The 21,887-nt window shown below is 35.4% G+C and overlaps 1 protein-coding gene across 1 annotated transcript; it reads right to left on the bottom strand.

The window, feature by feature from the left end:
* Positions 1 to 7,917: 7,917 nt before the first annotated feature.
* LOC107479788 (ethylene-responsive transcription factor CRF2-like) lies at positions 7,918 to 9,510 on the bottom strand. Its single transcript, XM_016099894.3, has one exon. It carries the CDS (start codon positions 9,327 to 9,329, stop codon positions 8,397 to 8,399), a length of 933 nt encoding a protein of 310 aa, XP_015955380.1. The 5' UTR covers positions 9,330 to 9,510; the 3' UTR covers positions 7,918 to 8,396.
* Positions 9,511 to 21,887: the final 12,377 nt, after the last annotated feature.

The following is a 21,887-nucleotide window of genomic DNA, read 5'->3' on the forward strand; positions in this document are numbered from 1 at the left end:
CGTCTTAGGGTGTTGAATACTTGTGTCAGATTGTATAATAACATCTCTTCGTTTTGCATCTTCACCAGCATGTCGTCTATGTAGACCTCCATGATCTTTCCGATGTGATCCGAAAAAACCTTGTTCATTAATCTTTGGTAAGTGGCTCCCGCATTTTTAAGACCGAAGGGCATAACAATGTAGCAGTAATTTCTCTTTGGGGTTAAGAATGAGGTTTTTTCTTGGTCGGGTGGGTACATTGGAATTTGGTTATATCCTGAGTATGCATCCATGAAGGAGAGGTATTTATATCCGGAGGAGGCATCTATCATAGCGTTGATGTTTGGGAGCGGATAAGGATCTTTCGGGTAGGCTTTGTTGAGATCGGTATAATCAGTGCACATTCTCCACTTCCCGTTTGACTTTTTTACCAATACAACATTAGCAAGCCATAGCGGGTATTTGACTTCTCTTATGAAACCTGCATCCAGTAGAGCTCGTACCTGTTCTTCCACAGCTTGAGAGCATTCTGGTCCTAGCTTTCTACGCCTTTGTTGTACCGGCTGAGATCTTGGGTAGACTGCTAGCTTGTGGCATATTAATTTGGGATCTATGTCTGGCATGTCTGCGGCCTTCCACGCAAAGAGGTCGGTGTTGTCTCGTAGAAACTATATGAGTGATTCTTTTATGTCTCTTTTTAGGAGTGTGCCGATATTGGTTGTTTGGTCCGGGGTATCCCCGATCTGGATTTTCTCTATTTCTCCTTCAGGTTGTGGGTGGAGCTCTTCCCGCCTCTGAACTCCACCGAGCTCAATTGTATGGAATTCTTCTCCTCTGCCTCTGAGGTTTAGACTTTCGTTGTAATAGCGGCACGCCATCTTCTGATCTGCCTTTATCGTGGCTATTCCTCCTACGGTTGGGAACTTCATGCATAGATGCGGAGTCGAGACTATTGCGCCGAGCTGATTTAACGTTGTCCGACCTATTAGGGCATTGTAGGCTGAGCTTACGTCGACTACGATGTAATCTATTTTGAGTGTTCTTGACTGAATTCCTTTTCCGAAAATTGTGTGGAGCGAGATGTATCCCATCGGTTGAACTGGGGTATCTCCTAGCCCAAACAGGCTGTCCGGATATGCTCTGAGTTCTTTTTCTTCCAAGCCGAGTTTGTCGAAAGCAGTTTTGAATAAGATATCGGTGGAGCTCCCCTGGTCTATCAACGTGCGGTGAAGATTTACATTTGCCAGTATAATAGTCATGACCATGGGATCGTCATGCCCTGATGCGACGCCGGATGTGTCTTCCTTGGTAAAAGTGATCGCCGGGATGTTGGGTGCTTCCTCCTTTCCTGCGACGTGATATACATCTTTGAGATGTCTTTTGCGAGATGATTTGGAGATTCTTCCCCCGGCAAATCCGCCGTGTATCATGTGGACATGTCTTTCTGGTGTTCGAGATGATCGCGCGGTTGGTCCGACATCTTCTGCTCTTCTTCTTTTTCTTTGTTCATCATCATGGGTGGCCAGATATCGATCTAGCTTTCCTTCTCGTACGAGCTTTTATATGACATTTTTTAAGTCGAAACACTCATTGGTGGAGTGCCCGCGGATTCGATGGTATTCACAATATTCAGCCCGGTTTCATCATCCTTTTTTGCCTTTGATTGGTCGAGCTGGTGGTATTTTTTCTGTGTTGCAAACCTCTCTGTATACATCCACAAGAGACACCCGAAGACGGGTATAATTGTGGTATTTTTTGATTTTTTTCTCCATGTCGATCTTCTTTTTTTCTGGATTCTTTGTCTTTATCCCGGGGGGTGAACCCGGCCTTCGAGGTCTCTCCTAATCGGGAGTTTTCCTCCATGTTGATGTACTTTTCCGCTCGTTCCTGCACCTCGTTCAGAGATGTGGGGTACTTTTTTGATATAGATTGACTAAAGGGCCCTTCTCACAAGCCATTAATGAGGCCCATAATAGCGGCTTCTGTTGGTAGGTTCTGTATATCCATGCATGTCTTGTTGAATCTTTCCATGTAGCTATGCAGGGTTTCCCGTTCTCCTTGCCTAATTCCCAGTAAGCTCGGAGCATGTTTAGCTTTGTCTTTTTGGATGGAGAATCTGGCCAGGAATTTCTCAGCCATGTCGTCGAAACTTGAGATGGACCTAGGAGGGAGATTGTCGAACCATCTAATTGCTGTTTTTGTTAAAGTAGTTGGAAAGGCTTTGCAACGAACTGCATCTGAGGCGTCGGTGAGATACATTCTGCTTCTGAAGTTGCTGAGATGATGGCTGGGATCTGTAGTGCCATCGTATAAGATCATGTCTGGGAGTTTAAAGTCCTTTGGGATTTTCGTCTTCATGATCTCCTTGGTGAATGGGTCTTGCTCCTTTCGTGCGTTATCTTCGGGAGTGGATCGGCTGGCTTTGGTCTTGACATCGGCTTCATGTTTTAGGAGTTTGTTTTCCAATTCCTGGCGTCGCCTTATTTCCCTTTGTAGATCCTTCTCGGCCTCTCGTTGACGCAGAGCATCTTCCTCAAGTTGTTTTAACCAATCTTGAAATGCATCCAGGGCTCCCTCGTTTGGGGAGTTCTTCTTGTTGTTGATTTGGGGAGTATCTTTTGGTGTGGTGTCCGCATTTTTATGCGGCGTTCTTTCTTCTAGATCTGAGGTGTGATCGTTGTTATGGTCGTCCGCCATGGTAATGGGATGACTTCCAGGTCCCCGGCAACGGCGCTAATGTTCCGAGGGTTACCTGAAACTGTAGGTCGATCTCGGATGAGATCTTCTGTGCTGGTCAGAACGGTTGTATCCGATTTGTTGGACTTGATGGTGGAGCTAATTCCTTCGTCCCAGAGGGTGGGGGATACCTGCAAGGGACTCCGATGCTTAAGTTAGCAAGGGTATTAAGCAAGTATTGAGTAGAATCAGAGTATGAGTTATACCTGGGTGCTCCTGTGTATTTATAATGGCGTAGGGTGACCTTCCTTTGATAAGTTAGTTATCTTATCTTATCTTTATCTTCGAGTGAGGTCATCTTATCTTTAAGGGAACCGCCTTTATCTCTATAGGCTTGGGCTGCCCTTGGATTCGGGATGTGTTCCTATGTCTGGGCCCTTTATTGGGCTTTCCTGTTACTTGGCTGAGCTCTTTGAGAAGAGGTCGGGTCATCCTGACCTGAAGAGGTCGGTCGCTTTGTCGGTAGAACATCTTGGGTCGGACAGCTTTGACCCAGTGTATGAACACCTGGTGTACTCTTTTTTCCAACCTTAGGATTTTTTCCATAAAAGGGTTTTTTTTCTTAAGGGAGTTTTAACGAGGCACAATAGCAAGGACTAAGGGTAAACAAACACCCTTGGTAGCATGTCTATATAAAGGGATTTCTTATTTATCAATATAAAATTCATATTTATTTCTTCAAAGGTTTCTTATTAAAAATGCATTAATTTAAGTTCGACAAATCGCAAAACTCATTATCCGATCTAAAATGGTCGGCCAGATGAAGCGACGAGGTACAAATTAATGTAAGAAGTTATAAAACCAATTCGTGAAAACCGACTTCAACCATGAGCCGGATAGAAACAAAGTGTAGAAGTAACTTAATAAAGCCCGACTATACGAAGTCATTACTAGGAAAAGAAACTTGTGAATAGATTCATTACTTAAAAAGTAAGATCCGAAATCAAGCAATTATACTCAACCTCAAAGACCTAGCTTCATTCACTTAAAAAGCAGAAGGGTTCTTTAAAATATACTTGAATACTACTTTATAAAGTTGTGTGAAAAACAACTATAATAAAAATAAAGTGTTTAAGAAACCTACTAACTATTACAAAAAATAAAGTGTTTAAGAACCCACAAGTCAGGCCATTTTTAAACATCACAAAAGAAAATGAAACAAAGAAGTAGTGTCGATAAAGGGGTTAAGATCTTCGTCGGTCTCCACATCTTTACCCTAGATAGGAGGCGTTGGAGGATGAACTGAGAGAGGGACGGCCGGAATAGCAATAGAAGGTGAAGGATAGAAGTCTTTGGGTCGATGCAGGGATTCTCCATCATCCTTGGTGGCAGGCACGATCTTCCCGTCTACGACAATATTATCCGGTCTAAATAAGGAAAGATCTTGGTCTAGAACAAGGACTTGGATTTGAGCCTTCAAATTGTTGAACATCTCGTCCATCCCCCTAACCACGTGCTCCTAAAGGGCGGCATGTTCCTCCCTAGCATCTTTTAAGTCCTTTCGAAGGACAATCAGCTTCTCATAGGTTCGAGTATAACTCTCCTCGGCCTTTTTTTTCACTCCCTCATCCATTAACGCCGCAACCTCAGCCTTTGCCGCTCGAGAGCGAGCTTTCTTCAGGTCAGACTTCAGTCTGACATTCTTCTCCTCTAACTCCTCCTTCAAACCCTTTAGTCTTTCCACTTTAGTTCGGGAGGAGTCAAGAAAGGACTGAGTGGCACCAATAGGAATCTTCCTCAGCTCCTTAGTCAGAGCGATGCTCACCCCTGCCATACGGATGTAATTACGGGCCATATGGTTGAGGTGATTTTGAACATCCACATCATCCATGGATATCTGGCTATAGGGCAAAATATTTTTCTCGCTCCATGCAAATCGTCAAAATCTTTATTGTTGATACTTGACTCTAATCCCCAGCAATTTTCTATTTTTTGGGAGGAGGCCCTGAAGCTGACGGTGCAGACAGGGTACCCGAGCTCTCCAAAGTCAGGTCCGAAGGTATCAAGTGAATAGCAGGAGTAGGGATGATGTTCTTCTGGGCAGTAGGACCGAAGTCCGTTTTCTTTGGGGAATGACGGGAAGAAGTACCCCTGGCCTCTTGACCCTGAAGACTTCGGGCCACTATTGTCTGGCGCGGAAATTTCATAGAAGAAGTCTTAGAAGCCATAGTATCTACAAAACAAGAATAAAGGATCGTTAGGAAAAACAGTATACAACTAACAAAATTCTGGAAGATAGAGGTTAGGAAACTACCTACTTCAAACTGAAGTTGTTCGGGATCTCCTAGAAACCTTTTTGTATCTAAGTGTGGAGCCCGACCCCAGCACTCTTGTAACACGTTCTCAAAATCATTTTCAATCTCATCTAGTTTATCTACACATACTTAGCTATTAACAGTTCCTCTTGCCAGTATAAAAGAAAGGAGGGCTCATCATCCTCATCCAGAAAGAAAGGCTAAGCACCTTCTACGGCTCAGATTTTAAAGAAGTAATTCTTAAAATCATGAAAAGACTCATCAAAGATGGCAAAAACTTTCTTACCTTGGACGGCACAAAAGGAAAACCTGGATGTCTTACCTTTCATCGTCCCAGGTTTGGTCAAAACAAACAAATGAAAGAAGACCTTCGTGGAAGGTCGAACTCCCAGCTCCCGACATAGAAGCTGAAAATTCTTTAAAAAAGCCCAAAAGTTTGGGTGAAGTTGGGAAAGGGCAACATTATAGGCCCAAAGAACATTTGTCTCAAAATCAGTGAATGGGAGTGAAACACCTAATTTGGTGAAAAAACCATCGTAGACATAGAAGAAAGGCCGGTCCGACTTGTCTAAAGGAGGAAAGCAAATCCTCTCTTGGGGATCGAGTACTACTAACTCATACTTCCTCTCATCTTCTCTGTTTTCACAGATCTTATGATGCCTGTGGAAGGTATCGCAATATTCCTTATCAACTACAGGAACACAGGAAAGAACAGTGGTATCTACCCAATTTAGAAGACTAGGGGAAACTTTGGTCTACATGTTTAGAACTACGGCACGCGATGTATAAGCTATACCTACAGATACAAAATAAAGAAGTCGTTACTCCAACAACTCGGACATCGTACAAAAGAGATCGGTCAAAAGCAAGTAAAAACCAACAAAAGCCATTTTTTAATATTTTTTTACAAAAAGCGCCAAAACGGTGTCCCTCTTATGGTATCAGTAACAACATAGCAACAACACCATTGGTGGCATTATGACTGTAAACAAATAGTTGCAGTACAGTTTCACAAAAACTCAGAAAAGTCCCAAATAACCAACGGTGATTCAATCAACAAAAATCCGTTGTGACCCAATCAACAAAAATGATTACAAAAAAGCCTTCAGAGTAAACGACGATAATCAACAAAAGTCCCAAAGAAAATAAGTAAGACTACTACCGAAATTCAAGAAGCACATTGCTAGCATCTCTATTCATTCAAAATAGCCACACCACAAATAAAACGCAAAGCTACTGATAACATAAACAAAAGCACTAACGTTGATGAAAATTCAAAGAAAAAGGGGGCACGTCAACACCGCAAGTCACGAACGTTCCTCTCCACAAAGCAAAATCTTTAAAAGATCTAGAATGAAGAAATCTTGGAATCAAGAACGACTAGAAGGCAAGAATAGAAGAAGAAAGGTTTTTGCGAACAGATAAGAAAATGAAAAAGCTTTCAACAGTTGGAAAAAGGGAAGAAGAAGAAGAAGAGCCAAAAATGCTTTTAAAAGGGACAAAAGGGCACAATGACTTAACTCCTCTTTAAAACATGCGCGGATTCCAAGAAAAACTACCGTGCAACATTTGCCCCTCACTTAAAGAGGAAAATGTTCAAATTTTTGAAACACGTCGAGTACTCAACTTCTAGAAATGCGAGGTACCCGACGTCCAAGAAGAAGCCACATAATGCTCAAACTCGACTTAGTATAAAACTCGGATTCCAACAGTGGCATTGTTTATACCCTGATCCAATAAATTAAAGCCATGTCCAATAAGGGTTGTCATCCCAATCCAGAAAAAAGATCCCTTTCTCATCCGACCTCTTTAAAGAGGTCGAACATTGCAAAGGAGGCCAGCTCTACCTACCCAAACAAGTAATTACCTTTTGGAAATCTCTCCTGCAATCTCTATCTCCCCTAAAAAATAGATGCCATCAAACTTTCAAGATAAAGTGAACAGTTATCCATCAATAAAGATGGAACTACTCCAAACAAAGGTAGTTATCGACTCTGCTATAAATACACTGACACCCCTCTAGTATAACTTACATTCTAATTTACTAAAAATCTATCTAAAGCCCTTGTTAATTTAAGTATCGGAATCTCTTACAAGTATCACCTGCACCTCCTAACGAAAAACTTGGACAGACTGCACCTCGACTCAACAAGTCGGACGCTACCATACAAAGAGATCTAAACTTCACGTCCATGTCCAAATCAACGTTTCAGGTACCTCTCGAAACAAATTTTTTATTTTATATTTTGCTAACCATATTTTTCTTCGATTACGATTGATTTTCGACACTAAACTAAAATGAAATGTATACAAGAAGCGCAAAATAAAATATAATAAATAAAGCAAAGCGATGATACATAATTTAGGGGTAACAATATTCAATTTGAATAAGAATAAGAATTTCATCGTTCCAACTTTCTACGGTCTCTTTCAAGTTTCAACCTCAAATGACGGTTTTATTTGCCACTTGGCATCTCAATGATCCTCTCAGATTTTTTTTCCCCTTTTGCTTTTTTCTGGGAAGTTCGGGACAAGGCTCAATCTGGCCGAAACAGAAAATAGAAACGGAAAAGATGCACATTAATATGTTAAATTTGGCTTTCCCTTCGAGTGGTGCCAAAAATAAAAATGTTTCGTCTTCTCTTTTATAAAAGAAAGTAAACAAAATGACTTCATCTTGTGGTAAACTGTAAACACCAAAAAAAATAAATAAATAAAAAATGAGAAAACAACTGACAGAGTACAGTCTCTGAAATATGAATATTATTACCAGCTGTAGATGTTCAAATTAACCTTTTTATGTCGGAATTGAATCCCTAAAACGTAGTGATGAATTGAATGGGCATGTAAATAATAACCATGGGTAGTTGTGAGTTTACCCTGATTAACGAAACGACCCCCAGCAAAAATTTCTGGTAAGAAATTAAAGTTGTTGGCAAGATTTGAATATTTGGTGAGTATGTAGCTGAAGGCATTAAGTAGAGGCCGCAACACAAATAAATACGGAGAAAACTGAAAAGATAAATTCCTCATCTCAAGTACTCTGGACGGAGGACATACGTACAACTTCACTGCTCACGGTAGATGTGCGTGTGAGCCTTTCATTTCATCTATGATTCATTTTACCAACTAACACAAAAATAGACCCTTCAAATTGCCCTCATCTTCCAAAATCCTGAATTTGCACAACTAAAATCAAAACATACATATTTTAGGGTGGACCGCACTACACTAGAACACAGATACAACCAAACTGAAGATTGAAGACTAATAATACATACATTGATGTTGGATTAAGTGAAATTAATTAAAACAAAACTGCTTGCAAGTTGCAACATTTGTTTCCCGCCGATACAAAACTTGCCCGTTCTTCTTTGAAATGGCGATGCAAGCAAGGAAGAACAAAAATGGAACAAGAGTGAGTAGTCAGAGAGCCACAAGAGGATCGGAGACAAAGAAATCCGCAATCTCTTGGAAAGTGTCATCATAATCTGTGTACCAAGGACTACTACTCTTGAAACCGAAATCCAAAAGAGTCTCGTCAATCGAGCTCAAAAACACACTTGAAAAATCATCGCTGAAAATCTCCTCTGTTTGGAAATCAAAGAGTGAATCGTTCGGAATCGGAAACATTGACTCGCTCTGATACTCATATTCTTCACTGGTGGCGGTTGCGCATTCTGTTTCTTCCGAACAACATCGAAGAAGAACCGAAGTGGGAGACAACATGTTCTTCTCCTTCTTGTTGCTGATTGGAGTGCATTCTTCTTCGCTGGAATTGTTATCCTCCGCCGAGCACTGCGCCGGCGGAATGATGAAGTTCGTGAGAGCGTCGGCGCCGCGAAGCTGAATGGCAGCGTTGTCGTACACCATGGCAGCTTCCTCGGCGGTGTCGTAGGTTCCCAGCCACAACCTAACGCGGCGAGAAGGGTCTCTTATCTCAGCAGCCCACTTCCCCCATGGTCTCTGCCTCACTCCCCGGAACTTCTTCCCGGAGAAGGCCTTTGACTGACGCCGGCGGCTGGGCGGAGCTGCGATGGCAGCTGTAGACTTGGCCTTCTTCTTTCTCTTGTTGGAAGCGAGTGTATCGGTGGCTTCTTGGGCGGAGGGGGCAATGGTGATCTCGTTGACGAAGTTCTTGACTCGGCGGCGTGTGGAGGAGTGGGTAGGTGGTTCGTCGTCGCTGGAGGAATCGGTGGCGTCGGCGTCGGTGACGCGTATTCGTATGAGTTTAGGATATGGATGCTTGGTTGGGTGTTGTTGTTCCATGAGGAGTTTGGTTCGGTTGAGGTGCTGAGTAGTGTGCTTCATAGAAGAAGAAGAAGAAGCAGAACAAGAAAAAGCAGTAGTTGCAGCCATGTATATGTTTGTTGTTGTTGTTGTATGCAGTGTTGAGAGTGTAGAGGGGGTGAGTAGTCTGGAAGAGTGAAATGGAAGAAGAGGAGAAAATGTTATGTGTTTGTGAGCGAGTGTGAGTGTGAATGTGAGATAGATTCCTTGGAGAATGGAGAGAATAAAGAAAAGAAGATAATAAAGGAGAGGAGAAAGCTAAGAAAGAACACGTCGGAGAGAGATGCTTAAAAGGTGAGACTAATCAGTAATCACACTTCACACATACTTCCCATACCATCCATAATCTATCAATTTAAATTTAAATACTAGCTTAACACTGCTTATTGTTTTTGCTACCAAAAGCCTTAATAAAAAACATATTCAATGCATTAGTAATATTAAAAAGATAAATGTTTTTTTTTGTTAGAGTTTTCATTTTAACTCTTTTAAAAAAATATAATTAAAATTCGCTTTAGTTAAATAATTTAATAAAAAGCGAAAATTAAATTCCTAGAAAAGTTATGGTATGGTATGGGGTTCAAAAGGGAAGAGAATAACATATAAGAGCGTGCATGACTAGATACAGATACCACTGTTTAAGCGTGGACACACAAAAGACAACAGACAGACCTCAGAAGAACACAGCAGCGCAAGTGGGAGGGAGCCCAATGGAACAAAAGGAGAAACAAATTTTCCGGAAAAAGTTTGTAGGCACAATAAAAAAAATAATAACACGTCAAAATAATGATTTTAACGACACCTTTACCGGAAAAAGAAGGGTAAATAAATTGAGTAAATAGTGCCGAAATCGAATAACTGCGCTTCTTGTTCATATATTCCTTACTACTATATAAGTTTTGAACCGAATGAACTGAGAGAACTTTGTGCTTCAATTCTAGCAGGTGTAATTTGACTAATTTCAGCAAAAATCGCCAAGTCTGTGTGTACTATTTGCGAAGGAAAAGCAACTGAAATGGAAGGAGAAATGATTCGAGATATTCTATCATCAAACTCTGAATTCTGAAACTCTGAAAATCTAACTCTAACGGCCCTACTTGTTAACCACCGTTTAATCTCTGTAACATAAAAATTATGTATTTAAACAAAACAAAAGCATGCAGTTTGTTTTTTATTTGTTACCGGTTGGTGAGGTGATGGGTGATGACTGATGAGATGAGATAAGTAGATACCGGACGATAGACATTTACGAAACGCAGCAGTTTCTACATCCAATAATCAGATGACACGTGGAGTCGACAGAAGGCATACCAATCACGTGACGTGACACTCTCTGTATCATATCAGTCTTCCACTTCCTTTGACTGAAAAGAGGTAACCGCAAGTTGTGCCACTTTCAAGTTTCAACTCGACTAATACTCCATAATTACTTCAACAACCATTTCCATTTTGATTAAGTAAATTTATTATTAATTTTTTTTTATGATACTCTTAAAATATATCATTAGGAGATGTTAGTAAAAATTTTAAGAATTTAGTTAATATGTATTCTAAGAGGATATACTAACACTTTTTATATGAACAATATACAAAGTTTAAAAGTTTTATTAATAATAATTTTAATATGAGTACAAATGGCACATATTAAATTTAAATCCTACAAAGAAAATATAAAATTGGTTAAGATCGATAAATATTTGGGTTAAATATGATTTTGGTCATCAATGTAGATGCCGAAAATCAATTTTGTTTTTGACCTTTTTTTTACTAAAAAATGATTTCCAAAATTTTCAGTTTGTTTTAAAATCGTCCTTCGGACGAAAATACCCTTCCCCCTTCACCCCAAAATTAACCAAACTCAACAGAAGCTAGCAAAACAGAAGTCTAGGCCCAGACCCTCCAAAACACCACCATTATCGTCATGGTCATCATCATTATCATCATCAGAACTTCTCCCAAAATCAACCAGAAGCCCAAGTTGAACCAGAATCCACTACCACCACCACCATTATCATCATAGTCATCATCAGAAGAAGAAGAAGAAGAACCATCAACAAAATTGAAAATCAGAAGAACCATCAATTATCAAAAAATCAGAACTCAGAAAATCAGAACAATCAAAACTCAGAACCATCAACAAAATTTAAAACTAAAAATCCAGTTCACAGAAGAAGAAGAAGTGGCGCGCGGTGAGGGTCGTGGAGCAGCAGCAAGAACGTGGGTAGCAGTGCGAGCGGCGAGGAGCAGGAGCGGCGGCGACGACGGCGAAGAGCAGCGGCAATGGCCCTTAGCTTTCTCCCTTTCGATCTCTCTCTTCTCCCTTAGCTTTCTCCTCTCTTGCTCTCTGTTTCCCCTTCCGATCACAGGCGGCGGTGCGACGGTGTAGCGGTGCGGTGATGCAGCGGTGCGACGGTGCGGCCTTCCCTCATCTCTCCCTCAAATTCTCTTTCCTTCCCCCTTCCACCATTCTCTTTCTCGCTTCCCCCTCCCCCGATTCTCTTTCTCCTTTGATGCTTTTCTTTCTTTTTTTTATTTTATTTTAAATTTTTTAATGAAAGGTAATTTGGTAATAAAAAATAAAATTGATAAAAAAACAATTTTAAAACAAACTAAAATTTTGGGAACCATTTTGTAGCGAAAAAAAGTCGAAGATGAAATCGATTTTTGACCTCTACGTTGGGGACCAAAACCATACTTAACCCTAAATATTTTAACGTTTTATTACTAGCCTTAAATTTAGATTTTTTAAAACAATAAAACATGTTTTGTGATATTTTAATGTATTAACAATTTAAGAAAAAAAAAGAAATTAAGCACCATAAGAAGTAATGGAAAACATATAAGGTAATTCACACGGTTAAATCATTTAAGGATTAAAATTACACAAATATTCTAAAGTGAATTAGGTTACATGCATGTTCTAAAATAAATTTATATAAATCGATTAACTAAATTTGATTTATGTTTTTTCAATGTAGATTCGATTTCCTATATTATATATGCTATATCAATAGTAAATCGAATTAATTTGATTTGATTTATTACTCTGCAACATATACATGTAAATCGAATCTAGTTGGTTCGATTTATTACTGATACAAATTATTGACATACCATATATTAACTTTAAAACATAAACGTCAATAAAAAAATACTCCCATTTAGCTAGATTGAAATAAAATATCAAAAAAAATCAAAACGAATAAAAATAAAAATCTAACTTTTGTGTTGTAGTTTAAATTTCAGAAAATCTATATTTTTATAAACTTATGAATGTAAAATAGAACATTAAACGGTTTCTAAAACTTTATTAAAATTCATAATTTGACTCGTTGGCATCTAAAAAATTATTATCGAGACTTTTGATGTTGAAAAATTAATATAAGGTATAGCCTTCTAAGGTGGCATAAAAGTTAAAACTTGAATATAACATATAGTTATACAGTATGTAATTTGAGAAATAATTAAAATATTATATCAATTAAATTATCATTTAATTTGTGAAATTAAGTATAGAAATTATTGCTTTGATGATATTACTTTTATCTTGGATTTTTTCAGAGCATAAAATCTTCAAAGCATAAGTTTTATACTTAATTTCATAAATTAAATGATAATTTAATTGATATAGTATTTTAATTATTTTTGCAAGATATTGTATAAATATAGTTGGTCAATTTATATATTGTATAACTATCTGTTACTTTTGACTTCGAAAAAATTTCAGTTTTAACTCCTATGTCATCTTGGAGGGCTATACTTTATATTAATTTTTTTAACATCAAAAGTCTCGATAATAATATTTTAGATGCTAATGAGTCAAATGATGATTTTGATGAATTTTTAGAAATCGCTTAATATTCCATTTTACATTCATAAGTTTATAAATATGTAAATTTTTTGAAATTCAAACTAAAACACAAAAATTGAATTTCTATTCTTATTCGCATTATTTTTTTATATTTTATTTGAATCTAAATGGGGTATTTTTTAGTTGACATTTATGTTTTAAAAGTAATATGAAAATGTTAATAATCTGTATCACTACTAAATCGACATATATCTACTGTAGAAGTAGTAAATCGAATCAATTAAATTCGATTTACGATTAGCATAGCATATATAATAAATCGAATCTAATTGATTCGATTTACATTGAAAAATATAAATTGAATTTAATTTATTTGACTTATATAGAGATAAAATCAAACATGCATATAAGCCATTTTATTTTAAGATATTTGTATAATATTGATTCCTATTTGATTTGTTTATGTGATTTACCCAAATATATACTTTGAAATAGATATGATTACATTATAATATATTAAAAATAAATTAACCTATATATATTATATATATGTATATAAATTCTTATTAAAAATTCATTGTATTATAACTTTGACTAATTTTAGATGATTCTACTATGTGTACATTCTTTTAATTGCCACTAATTTGACACCAATATAAAAATAAAGTTAAAATTAAAAGTAATAGATAGTCATAATAAAGAAATATAAAGAGACTAACTAAATTTATACAACATTTTATTTAGAAAATAATTAAAACATGCCAATAAAATTATTATTTAATTTGTAAAATTAATAATGTATATAAAAAATATCATGATGCCGTTGTTTGTTATTTCAAACTTTGAAAGAATTAAAATATAATTTTTAATTATTTTTAAATATAATTTTTAACTATAAATTTATAAATTTGTCAAAATACAAAATTTTTAGAATTTGAACTAAAACATAATTTAAATTTTTTTCTTATTAGTGTTCATTTTGTTTTCTGTTTTTTGTTTTATTTGAATCTTTATTAATACTTATTTTTTTAGAATAAATAAGAAATGTGGCTCTTAGAGAGTAGAAATGTCAATAAGCACCTAAAGAGCAGTGTAGTGTAACACATTATTCATATCATATGTTTTTTCTTCGATTTTCTGGAGAAAGTGACTTCAAAATTGCTTTCTACTTTATTTTTGCAATCTAATTCTGCAAAATTGAGATATAATACATAAAAATACAATTCTTCCGACCATTGCATAAATTAGTAAATAAAAAGTTTTATTTAAATAAAAATTCTTTGTTTAGAGGTGACTTTTGGTAGATTATATAAGATTATTACTACAAGAGACATGTCAAATAGTGGCATTTTTTTTTGAAAATTGCGGCAGTTTTCAACCGTCGCAGAATAACATAACAGCAGGGGCGCGGGCATGTGATTTTGCGGCAGTTTACAAGAATCGCTAGTATAATCGCTGCAAATCAAATAATTGATTTTGCAACAGTTGCAAAACCGCCGCCATTTTAGTAAATGGATTTTAAAAATAATCTGCAGTGGTTTTGAAATAGTCGCAAATTTATGTGATTTTTTAAAAAAATGTGATTGTTTTAAACAGCCGCAATTTCATATATGACGTTTAAAAAAATGACTAATTGCAATAGTTTATACCATTTTTTTCTATAACCTATTTTCTTTATATCATATTTTATTAAACTTTAAATATTAGCATTAAAGAACACTAAATAAACAATATTAAGTAAAATAAGCTAAAATCCGAAACTCATAAAAATTCATAAAATAAGCTAATTTCAAAATCTAAAAAGGTAGAACCACCGTATTTGAGGAATCATTGTCATCATTCTCACTCATATTTTAGTCCTCCCTTACAAATTGATAATCTATTCTTAAATAACATCAATTATTGCATTTTCAATAAGAAGAAAAACAAATAAGCATTTCATGAAACACCCGGAGTGCTTAAGAATTTGAAACAATTCAATTAAGAGAAATCAAAAGTGCTTCGACATACTTCATTGTTACTTCAAGTGCTCCGGGAAGCCTATCTCCTCATTGAATGCAGGAATTATCAAGGACGTGTACTTTTCTGCTGGTTCAACATGTGGGCATCTAAAAGACACCACCATCTATCGATGTTTTTGTACTGCTACTTCATCCTCCACTACCTTTCTTTTCAATTTCTAGGCTCTCACCTCTACCTATAGTTCAAGTAGCAACCCTCTGTTTGAGCTCCATTTTTCGACTAATGTTAATTCCTATCAAAGAGTTGACTAAAAGTCAGTTCGAAGCCCATGCCACGCACTCTATTCGAGTGTTTTGTTTTCCGAGAGTTTGAGCAAGTAAATCATTTTAAGACAACAGTCTAGAGAATTCATTATGTTCTTCAATCTCCACAATTCTTTTACACAGACATAAATATACAAACATAATCAATTACGAGCTAGAGCACATAAATTACAAGCTAGACATAAAATAAACAAACATAAAAAAATACAATCTAGAACCAAAAACAATAGCAATTCTCTATCAAAAGATACAAAATATAGTATAACATGCACAAGATGGAAAAAATAAACAGCATCAGAAAGAAGCACCCAAATCTATTCATCATCACTCTACTTGGGAAAGGTAATATTCATACAAAACTTTTATTCACAATAATACATGAAAACCAATTTCAGGGAACACTTCAACTCCACATCATTATGCAATGTGTCTAATATACAATAAAGAATATGATATGATTTATAAACTTTACATAATATAGGGGTCAACACTATAATTTCAAAGCATATAACTAAAGTAATACATAAAGGAGAAAACGATGCTTACAAGTGATGAAACAATTGATGCCTGCTTATTAAAAGGTGTAGCCATGGAAGATAGAAAATGAAAAACCAAAGAAAAATAGTATAAATAATCATGATAATGATACAAATAAGTGAAGAAAACAAACACTACTCTTCTTTAAAGAATTATAAATAAGTGCAAGCATTAAAGCGATGTCATAGAGGCACATAAAGAAAGAGAAATAATTAGGTACAAATATAAAAACTAAACAAACAAATAAACAACTATTTTGATTACAAGGACAAGCAAAGATAGAGATTGAAACATATGTTATACTATAATTACAAATTCCCTTTGGATTTAACTCCTGACTATCTTTTTCCTTAACTAAGGTTTTTAAGTAATCTTGTGATAATCATAGGATATATGTGTGAACTATAGTTGTGTTTCCATATTCAAACACTATTTGAATTTTGGTGTCAATCAATATTCTAATTCTTATAACTTTGTTGATTTCATGATTTTTGTTATTCAAAATTTGTTTCTTTATTTGTCTAATGTTAAGAATAATAATAACCAACTAGTCATGTTTAAATAATAATAATAATTTTAGACGTAAAATAAATGCATATCAATGGCATCAAAATTATATTAAAGAGAACAACAATTAGCTAGATTCAAAAGAGCCAAAGGCTTAGAAAATAATAGTAGGAGACCATGGAACTAACTTATTCTGATATAGTGCACAAATACAAAAATACACAAGTTGCTTCACTCAGTAGTTCACTAAACTAGAGGTGGATGAGTAATCCACACCAGCAAAAAGTTTAGATTTTGTCCCCTACAATAGACATATTAGTTCTCTAATAGAAGAATAGAAGCATCTATAGTAGTATTATAGTATACTCACTATATTATTTAAGGCAAAAGAGTTTTCACAATATTACAAACTTTTAATTACATAGGACAGTTTAATTTTGAGAAACATAAAAGAAATCAAATATATAGTGGTAATACTAAATTCTTAATTCTAGGTACAGAATCTTATCTATGTTCCCAGTAATACTTAATTACTCAAATATAGTGATAATTACTAACTAATTAATCCACCATAGCATTATTTAAGTCCTACTTAATTAAACAGAAAAATAAGTGTATACTACTAATTGTTTGTGTGAGACACTAACCCAAATTTGTTTAATATGTATTATTGGCACTATTCCTTTAATTACATATTTAAAAATTATGATATTACATATTAAAAAAACATTTTCATTAAGCTAAATGTGGATCAAAACAAAACAAAAGCAACTTAATTTGTTCATATTCATCCAATGGTTCAATTCATTATATGAGGTAAGGTCCACTTAAATAATTGTTAGTATAGAGAGATGTTGAACTGAATAGGCATGGTTATTATTATTGGGGTCACATTATGAGAATGGTAGGTTCAATAAGCTAACTGTAGAAGAGAAGAGAAACTAAGAATTAAACAAAAATAATAGACTAACAGGAACCAAAAGCTGTACTATTAAATAATTCTAAGCAATAATTCTCACAAGTTGGTAAGTATTGAATTGAAAGATAAGTGCAATAAAGAAAGACAAAGAGCTATTTATACATGCTAAAGCATAGTGTACTAGAAGCATCTGCAAAATAACAGAATTAACAACTTAGTCAATTTCAATGAAGATGTGATTGGGTAGTAAAAATAAAAATCTGTCATTATAAAACCATACAAATCCTTAACCTTCCGAATCACAACTAGCAAGTTCAATCAATTAATTGATACTAACTAATACTGATACTAATAATAATAATCAATAACCATGCCATTTTTTTTGTAACTGTAAAGAGTACTAATGAGAGACAATCACTAATAATTGCAATAGTGGTCTCTGTAATAAATGCATCTTAGAATGAATTTTTTGTTCCCTCTTTTTCTTTGGCAAAATTATAAATTCACACCAAATATAAGAACAAGAACAAGAAATAAGGAGAGAAGAAAAAGGCACTAAACGTATAAATATAAAACAAATAAGTACAAATTAACAAAATAATTAAGGGAACAAACCTAAAAATAAGAGGGCACACCCAGACCGGAAGAGGGAGTAAAGGGTGCTCTCACGCAAAATTTGAACAAACAAAATATAGAATAAATAAATTCAAACAATATGGATGAAATTGGAGCAAAATTAATAGATCAACAAGCAAACAAATTAAATCGGGACAAAAGTAAGAAGGCAAAGGAAATAAATTGGAACAACAGGGCAAGGGGGAAGAATGAACTACAGATAGGGGAGAGGGAGCGATCGAGTAGCACAAAATAGGGCAAGGGGGAAGCACGACGACAACGACATCACGACAAATGAGCAGCCATGCGACTCTACAACGACACGGAAGTGCACGGCGGAGCGAAGAACAATGGTTTCACACCCTTCTACTTTCCTTTCGCATGCAGGAGCTACATGGCAGAGGGAGCAGATCATTGACGGGGAAGGACGTAGCAGCTGGAGTTTATTGTGCAAGTGGGTCTTAATGCAGTTGGTTGGAGACTTTTGAACAGCCAATCAAAAAGAGCATTTATGAAAAATGATCTTTCTTTTCTAACACTCTCGGGTTGGGTCATTTAGCGACATCTTCCACAACTACAAATACACCTCTATGTTTTCAAGAGACCATCACAAAGTTATATTAACGAATCACAATCTTAAGTAAAACTTGCATGATTAAGGCCACCATGAAATGAAGTTGAGGAGTGGATTCACGTCATACTTGCTCATTTAGATGAACACAAGTCAATGGTAAAGACGGATAGGTAAGTCATTTTAGCAACCCATGTTGAAATCTTGAGAGATAGAAAAAAGATTCATAAGATAATAGAGGATATTATGATGTACTATCAACAAATTCTTGTAAGAGGCAACTCTACTATGGAGGATTCACCATTAATCATGATATTGCCAATGTAAGAGGAAAAAGACAGTGACAAGAATAACGTAAATGATTATGTGGATCTATAACCACCGTTAATTTTATTAGTTAGGATTCATAGTACTTGATTGAGACCTTTATATTAACCATTTTTGTTATTTGGTAATACATAATATTATTTATATTCGAATTTTTTAAATAGTAAATTTTATCATATGATTACGAATAAAAAATTAAAATAATAGAAAATATTATTTATTAAAACATTTATTACTTTCAATATTTTGTAATAATTGAAAAAAATTGCAACATATTACCGCAAAATTTAGTTTTGGAAAATTCAATTGTACAATAAAAGGCCTTTTTTATTAGTCAACCATGACAATTTTCTTCGAAACAATTCAACTATAATGATGTTTTGTTTTGTATCAATCAGAATAATTATTTTTCATTGAATAATTTTTATTGGGATCTCATCTGACGATAAATATATTTGCGGTCGAATTTGATTAAAAAATCTAACAATAATGAAATTTTTTTAGAAATTAATTTAAGAATGAATTTAAAAGTAGTGCAATTCAAGTATATTGTATCATGGTGTGTTATGTAAAAATGTAGATCTGAATCCTCACAGACTTGCAAAATGCAACATGCGTTTGTTAGGAGAAGAGAAGGGAAAAAAAGGAAAATGATTATGCAAAATGCAACTTGCTTTTTCGTATTTTGCCAAGAGATGAAAGCATGCATCGAAACGTGTCTCTTACATGTAGACAAGATCTGCCGCTTTGACTACTTTTTCCAGGAGCGCTGGGCAAATCATAACTTGCGTTTTGTAAGGGAGAGATGTTGCATGTTCGACATGTATACAAGCTGGCCTTTTATATGCTTTATATATTCATTTGCATTTTGCTCAAGTTGGTGAAGAAAAAATGTTCTTCAAAAGGAGAAAGAAAAAGCTTGTGTATGAGGAGAGAAAATCAGGAAAGATTGTGGGAGATTTTTTTGCTGTATAAATTTATTTGTACTAAAATGATTCATGATTTTATGTTAGCTCAAGAGTATATTATTAAACACCCAGATAATAATTAATATATAAGTATTTTTTATTTTAATTACAAATAACTTTATTTGTGTTGTTGTTTTCAAAAGTTTCCAGTTATTATTATTAGTACACGGTTGTTATTATTATTAATATTATAATAAATTATTATATTACTACTACGGTGGTTATTATTATTATTATTATTATTATTATTATTATTATTATTATTATTATTAGGGATGTTATTGTTATTATCATTATATTATTGTACTTTTATTATATTATATATTTACTATTATTATACTTATATGTTTATTATTATTATTTAGTGGTTATTATTATTAGAGCAATTAACCAAATGAGTCTTCAAAGAATTTAAAAGCAGACATTTTAGTCCTTAAGAAAAATTAATACACAGATCAACTCTAAAATTTTATTCCAGCAGACAAATCAGTCTCCAGTTTGTTTTTCAGTAGAGTAATTACCCAAATTAGTCGCTAAGAATTTAAAAAACAGACATTTTAGTCTCTAATATAAAGAAAATTAATATACAGATTAATTCTCAACATTTTTCTCCGTCAGATATAATAGTCCTCCATCCAAAAATAAAATAAAATTATGAATAAACTACCATTTGTACCCTAAATTTTGTGAACGTTGACAAAAGTACCCATCAAACAAGAAAACTAATGTGATACCCATGAAAGATAGGTTCTGTGCGACAATAATACCCGAACTCTGATTTTTTCGTTGACTTTTTAATCAAGTTCCCAAATTACCCCTTTTATCTTCTTCCCCAAATTCCAAACACAAGCCTCACCCTTAGTCTTCCTCCGCCACCGCTAGCCACCATCCCATTGAGATTCTAGCACCTGATGTCTTCCTCCAACCTTTATTCTCAACCTCCATCTCTCCTTTTTCCAAATCCCAATTTATTCTCCAAATCCAAATACAAATCAGCTTCAACATCATTACCCTTGTTGTTCCCTTCTTCAGATGCAATAACAACACTCAGAGAATTGTTGTTGCTGCAACACACACCAAAAGCACACCCTTTTCAAGCAACAAGTAGCAGAGTTTAGCAACCAGAGCCAACAAGAGGCTGGCGGCCATGATCTCTTTCCAACGGTGACCCTAAGCACTGCTCAGCGTCGTCGATCTATAGGGAAAGGGGGCTGCTGTTGGAGTATCTTCATGCCATTTGGTGGACTGATATTCACGCCGCAGCTGCCGTCGCTCAGGCTAGGCTTCTGAGGCCACCGCAGAACCCTCTAGAAGGTTGTGGTGGTGGTAACATTATTATTGTTGAAGGATCTTGTTCCAGTGTGAGTACTAGAGAACAAGGAGGGATGATGGTGGCAGAGTACATTAATAAGGATGAGCTTCTAAACATGGTGAGTGTGATTGAAAACATGGCCAAGGGAATGCAGGGTGAAGAGGGATCCACACTCCCAAGCCCACCTTCGACGACGACATCATCTGCAAGCGTTGCTCCTCCGGCGAGTCCCCGGCGAAGCTTTTTTTCTACAACAAATGTGACCGAGGCTACCACATCTTCATCCTGTCTCCGACCTATCCTTCTTTCCATTCCCAAAGGATCTTGGTTCTTCCCCTCTTGTTCCTAAAGGATCTCGGTTCTGCCCCTCTTGTTCCCACAGTGACACCAAGAAACCAAAATGTGTTTTTTTTGTTGGTTAATTTCAAACTTTTTTTTATTCTGCACTAGATTTACAAATCCATAATATTTGAACAATAACCTCAAAAAATAATCCACAGTTTTTAATCTTTTTAATTTTTTTTTTTGTGGCTGGCGGTAGCGGAGGAAGACGAAGGGTGAGGGTGGTGAGAGTATGGAATTTGGGGAAGAAGATAAAAGGGGTAATTTGGGTATTTTATAAAAAAGTTAACAAAAAATCAGAGTTTGGGTACTATTGTCACACGGAACCCATCTTTCATGGGTACAACATTAGTTTTCTTGTTTGGTGGGTGCTTTTATCGGTGTTTGTAAAATTTATAGGTACAAATGGTAATTTATTCTAAAATTATTATTA

This window comes from Arachis duranensis, chromosome 3, assembly GCF_000817695.3.
Source record: "Arachis duranensis cultivar V14167 chromosome 3, aradu.V14167.gnm2.J7QH, whole genome shotgun sequence".
In the NCBI taxonomy this organism is placed as follows: Eukaryota; Viridiplantae; Streptophyta; class Magnoliopsida; order Fabales; family Fabaceae; genus Arachis; species Arachis duranensis.